This window comes from Paralichthys olivaceus, chromosome 7, assembly GCF_024713975.1.
Source record: "Paralichthys olivaceus isolate ysfri-2021 chromosome 7, ASM2471397v2, whole genome shotgun sequence".
NCBI lineage: Eukaryota > Metazoa > Chordata > Actinopteri > Pleuronectiformes > Paralichthyidae > Paralichthys > Paralichthys olivaceus.
The window spans coordinates 442,501-447,500 of NC_091099.1; the positions used below are offsets into that span (position 1 = coordinate 442,501).

At 48.6% G+C, this 5,000-nt stretch overlaps 2 protein-coding genes across 8 annotated transcripts in view; both read left to right on the forward strand.

Annotated features, from left to right (window-relative positions):
- LOC109647846 (rootletin-like) overlaps positions 1–1,596 on the forward strand; it is a 2,806-nt gene extending 1,210 nt beyond the window's left edge. For 3 of the 7 annotated variants that reach the window (XM_069529108.1, XM_069529109.1, XM_020113656.2), the window contains 2 exons: positions 224–417; positions 621–1,596. In XM_069529108.1, coding sequence (XP_069385209.1) covers positions 346–417; positions 621–1,505 — 957 coding nt within the window. In that variant the 5' untranslated portion in view covers positions 224–345 and the 3' untranslated portion in view covers positions 1,506–1,596. The remainder of the gene's footprint in view (positions 1–223; positions 418–620) is intronic. The other 4 variants (XM_069529105.1, XM_069529106.1, XM_069529107.1 and 1 more) reach the window with 2 other exon arrangements.
- A 400-nt stretch (positions 1,597–1,996) lies between these two features.
- The window catches only part of LOC109644062 (uncharacterized), a 10,207-nt gene continuing 7,203 nt past the window's right edge, over positions 1,997–5,000 (forward strand). The window contains exons 1-5 of the mRNA XM_069529104.1: positions 1,997–2,546; positions 2,627–2,720; positions 2,798–2,885; positions 3,705–4,041; positions 4,204–4,297. Of these exons, the coding sequence (XP_069385205.1) occupies positions 2,495–2,546; positions 2,627–2,720; positions 2,798–2,885; positions 3,705–4,041; positions 4,204–4,297 (665 nt within the window). The 5' untranslated portion in view covers positions 1,997–2,494. The remainder of the gene's footprint in view (positions 2,547–2,626; positions 2,721–2,797; positions 2,886–3,704; positions 4,042–4,203; positions 4,298–5,000) is intronic.

Here is a 5,000-nt window from a genome sequence, read left to right on the forward strand (position 1 = left end):
TTCAAATCATTTCTTAGTCTAAAGGAAAATAAACAGGATGGTCACGGCTGCCTCGCGCCTGTTTGTGTTTCAGAAATCAGTGTCTGCAAGATGTAATACACACATGTACTCCAGTAATAAGTGTAGTACAAAACCAGCACGTGAACAATGATGCCCACAAAGTATAAGGTTGTCTATGCAAATGCACGGCTGGAAAGCAAGTATATCTTTGTCTTGGTAACAGCTTGAATTGTCGTCGTGCGCCACCTCGGGTGTGTGAGCTGAACTGAAAATCAAAGTCACTGGTTCAGATCAAAGGCAGATTCACAGCGGGATGATCTGTGCTGCAGGGCCATCGGGAGGGAGATGGGGCTCCAGGGGCTGATGTCGGCTCGGCAGCTGAAGAAGAAATGGAACAACTTGAAAGAAAAGTACAAGGTCAGTCATGTCAGCTGTCAGAACTGTTTCCTGTCTGAGTGACGGACAGGATGTCAACACACCTGCCAAAGAAACTGTCCTCTTCTAAAATCTTTGAACTGAAATAAAATGAAAGACCTGACATTTGTCTTTGCTCCTCTTAGAGAACCTGTAACCCAGAATGTTTTGAAAACCCTGACGTGAACTTCTCCTCCGTCACTCAGGTGCTGAAGAACCCTCCGGTGGGAATCGAGAACTCGACCAGACCCAGCTCGTGGCGTTGGTTTCACCTGATGGACCAGGCCATGAGCGGCGGCCTGGCTGGGACCGCTAACGTTGTGCAGCCCTCCCTGTTGGATGAAGACGAGGCACACGCCGCAGACCTGCCTCCCCTCAGCCCTCACAGCATGGAGGAGGATTTTTCTGCGTTCAGCACCGTGGAAGCAGGAAGTCTGGAAGGGGTGGGGGGGCTTGGGGGGATCCTGGAGGGAACCAGAGTTGAACCACCTGCAGATGTTAAAATCACAGACAGTCAATCTGTGATAAAGGGAAGCACGTTACCGCCGGACTGCACCACTGCTGCTGCACCAAACACCAACAAGACAAGCTTCTCCACAGGAAACATGGTGCAGGACGCCATGGAGCTGGACAGGAAGCTGTCTGAGCTGCAGAGGGAGAGGCGGGCTTTGGAGAGAGAGCAGGCAGAGTTCGACAGGGAGCTGATCGCTTTAGAGAGAGACCGAGCGCTGCTGAACAGAGACATGGCCGCCCTGCAGCGAGAGCTGACGGCTGTAGAGAGAGAGCGAGCGGCTGTGGACAGAGACCGAGCGTTTCTGGATCGAGACCGAGCGTTTCTGGAGAGAGACAGAGCTGTTCTAGATAGAGACAGAGTGTTTGTGGAAAGAGCTCAAGACGACTTGGAGAGAGAGAGAGCACTGTTCAGGAGAGAGAGGGAGGCGGTCAGAGGTTCGGCTGAGATGACAACAGAGGAGGTGGTTCTTCAGACCAGGTTCTACCAGAACCTGAGGCCTGCAGATCTGGACCCAGACCAGCTGGAGACCAGACAGAGACTCTTGTCTTTGTTCCAGAAGCTGGTGGAGAAACTGTGAGAAACTGATCAGCTCCTGTTCCTTCAAAATAAAAGCAGCTGGACTGGGATGAGCGTAATGTTCTTTCAAAATAAAAGCAACTGAACTGGGATCAGCTTGTGTTCTTTCAAAATAAAAGCAACTGAACTGGGATCAGCTTGTGTTCTTTAAAAAAAAAGCAACTGAACTGGGATGAGCATAATGTTCTTTTAAAATAAAAACAGTTGAACTGGGATCAGCTTCGGTTCTTTCAAAATAAAAGTTGCTGAGTAGACTGATCAGATCATGTTCTTTCAAAATAGAAGCCGCTGAACTGGGATCAGTCTAAGACGTGAATGAAACAATGAGCATGAGGAAGAACTCGGTCATGAGGTCAGTTCTTCATTAGACTTTATTCCTCTGATGTAATAATACTATGTTAGAACCTCATTAATACTCATTAATACTCATTAATACTCATTAATACTCATTAATGCTCATTAATACTCATTACTCTTATAACCCCACCCCCGCGGGTCACATGACGGAGGCCGGGCCCGGGCGGGGTTATCGAGCAGCCCCTCCTCTCAGAGAACGGGATGCTGGTTAGCTTCGGGTTAGCTTAGCCTAGCTTAGCTCCGGTAACGGTAACCGGTTCATTTACCGTCCGCTTCTCTTGTGTCGCGATGACGTGAAGCACCGTCAGTCCGCGGCAGGCTGAGCTAACGGGGCCGGTGTGTTCGGGCTCGTTGTTCGGGTTAGCTGCCTGTGCTAGCCCTCCTCTGTTAGCTGTTTACCAGGAGCTATCCTCGGGGGACACGGACAACCAGCGGCCGGTCTAAGTTCCGGTGAATCCTCGACGGCAGCGTCGCACATGATGGACGGAGCAGCGCTGCTGTAGGAGCCGAGGAGGCTCCTGGTGGAGTTAGCATCAGGCCTGAACACCAACACTGCTCCCTTCCTCCCTTCCTCCCTTCTTTCCTTTATCCCTTGCTTCCTTCTTCCCTTCCTTCCTCCTTTCCTCCCTCACCATGGAGTCCGGCCTCAACCCGCTGCCACAGTTCCCGGAGAACTCCTATAAAAGTAAGTGATGTTGGTGTTGACGTGTTTCACACCTGTAGGCTGCCCTGTACAGGTGAGGTGTTGACCTTTGACCCCTGCAGTGACCGAGGAGGACGTGAAGAGGCTGATTGAGTTCAGGGCGTCCAACGAGGCTCTGTTCACCGGGAAAAGAAACTCTGCCAAGATAGCGTGGAGGTATGAACCTGCATCCTGTAACATGGTGTAGCATGTTTCCTCTGCCGCTGAGTGTGGTTCTCCTCCACCTCCTGCAGCACCATCCTGAAGGGCCTGGGTCTGGAGGGGAAGCTGACCGCAGACCAGATCGCCAAGAAGTGGGACAACCTGCGAACCAAGTACAAGGTAACGTCCACATCTCAGGAGCGTGCAGCAGATAGCTGTGTCCACATGCAAGTTCTCACTACACAACTGTCACTGGATCACGGTTCACACCTCCTGACGTGTGGTCGGGAGTCTTGTAGTGAGTGAACTGATCCTCCTCTGTACCATCTCGCTACCAAACCACCACGGAGGAGGTGAAACACTTCGATGGACGTCAGAGACTCGTCCAAACCCGACCTGAACCACACACGCATTCTGTTTCTTCTGCCTGAGCACGATGCACACTGCATGTTACTGACCCTCGCACACAAGGTTATTGTTTCATTTCTCTGATGACAGACTCGTGCAAATCATTAAAAACCGTTAAGTGTGAACAAGACTAAGAACAGAACTGCTGCTGCAGCAGCTGAAAACTTCTGTTCTCTATCGTGTGTGTGAGGGTTTGATTGTGAGAAACACTTGTGATGGACGAAGTTAAACCTGCGACAGGACAGACGACACATCTGCTGCTTCAAAGACTGTCAACTGATTATTAGAGATTTGTTATCACCTCAACAACAGTGATGTTCATGTAGGTTTGATATAAATTCAACAATAAATTATATTAATATTAAAGCAGATGTAACCAGTCACAGTCTGTCCAAATAGTTCAAACTTCATCAGTTCATATCTTCTTAAATGTTGTTCAGAGACACGGGACATGTTCAGAAACAAACATTGTAATTCTCACATTTTTTCTGTGAAGGCTATTTAAATAAGATTTAATCTGGAAACGTGTTTGCAGGTGCGATGTACCTGTATGAGCCTGTAGGTGTGTGTAAACCTGGTTGTGTCTCCCAGGACCTGAAGCAGCCCTATCAGGGTCAGGACAACATGGGGGGTGTCGTGGAGTCGTGGCCGTGGTTCCACATCATGGATGAAGCCATGCAGGGTCGACTCTACAACAGCAACCTGGTGCTGAGCCTGGAGCCCGCCACCAACGCTGGTCACCACGGCAACAGCCAGTCAAGCCAGACCCAGGAGAACACTGACATCCTGGAGTTCCTCATCAAGACGGAGATGGAGGATACAGTGGCAGCGGAGACGGTGGAGGACGATGGGACGGCCCACACGGAGGCTCCTCCTACAGAGGGAGTCCCAATGGGCTGGAGGAGGATGACCGAGTGCTCGTATAAAAGTAGGCAGCTCCTCTTTCTGTTTGTATGTAGAGTTTAGATGTTTCTATACTTTCAGCCCTAAACCCAGCGTTTGCTTGATCTGTTGAAAGTTTTCTTTTTCTCTGGAACTCAAACACTTTGTTTCTCAGCTCGTTATTTAAACATCTTCCTCTTCTTCAAAGTGACTGAACCAGAAACTGAGCGAATGATCAAACTTCGAGCTGCGAACGAAGCGCTCTTCACTGGCAGGAAACATTCAGCCAAACCGGCCTGGAGGTGAGACACTGTCTAGTTCATCACCCACTCTGTGGCAGTGATAGCGCCACCACGTGGTGAGCAATGAGCAAGAGAGAGTTGGAGTAGAACAATGGGCCTCATTCATTAACATGTGCACAGAAATGTTCTTACTCTCCGCCACCGGATTCATGACACGTGTTGATTTTGTTCTCAACACCATGCGGATGTTTGTGGATCAGAATCATTCTAGATTGATTTGTCAGTGTTTGTCATGAAGAGAGCGGTGCAAAGAACAGAGACGACGAAGTTAGAAGAGAGAAAAGGTAAAACACTGAAGAATCTCACAGCAGAAAATGAAGTAACTGTGTGTGAGGAACACTTCTCTGTAGCCTCCAGAGGTGACGATGTTTAAACAAATTTAACTGATGCACTGAATCTGTGTCCTGCTGCTTTCTACCTTATTTTTTTGTGTAGTTTTACTCTCGTTGAGTTAAGAACAGAGGATGTCACAGCTCGTTAAAGCCTATGCGACAAATTGTGATTTGTGAATATTGGATATACAAAAAAAATTTGATTGATTGATTGAAAAGGGGGTGTGTTTAAATTTTTCAGGACAGCCGGGCCTGCGTATGAGGAAGTTCTAAATTTGTGGGTAAAGTAAGAACATATTGATGAATCCCAGATTCACACACTTTAAGCACAGATTTGTGAATGAGGCCCATTGGATTCAGTGGATGATGCT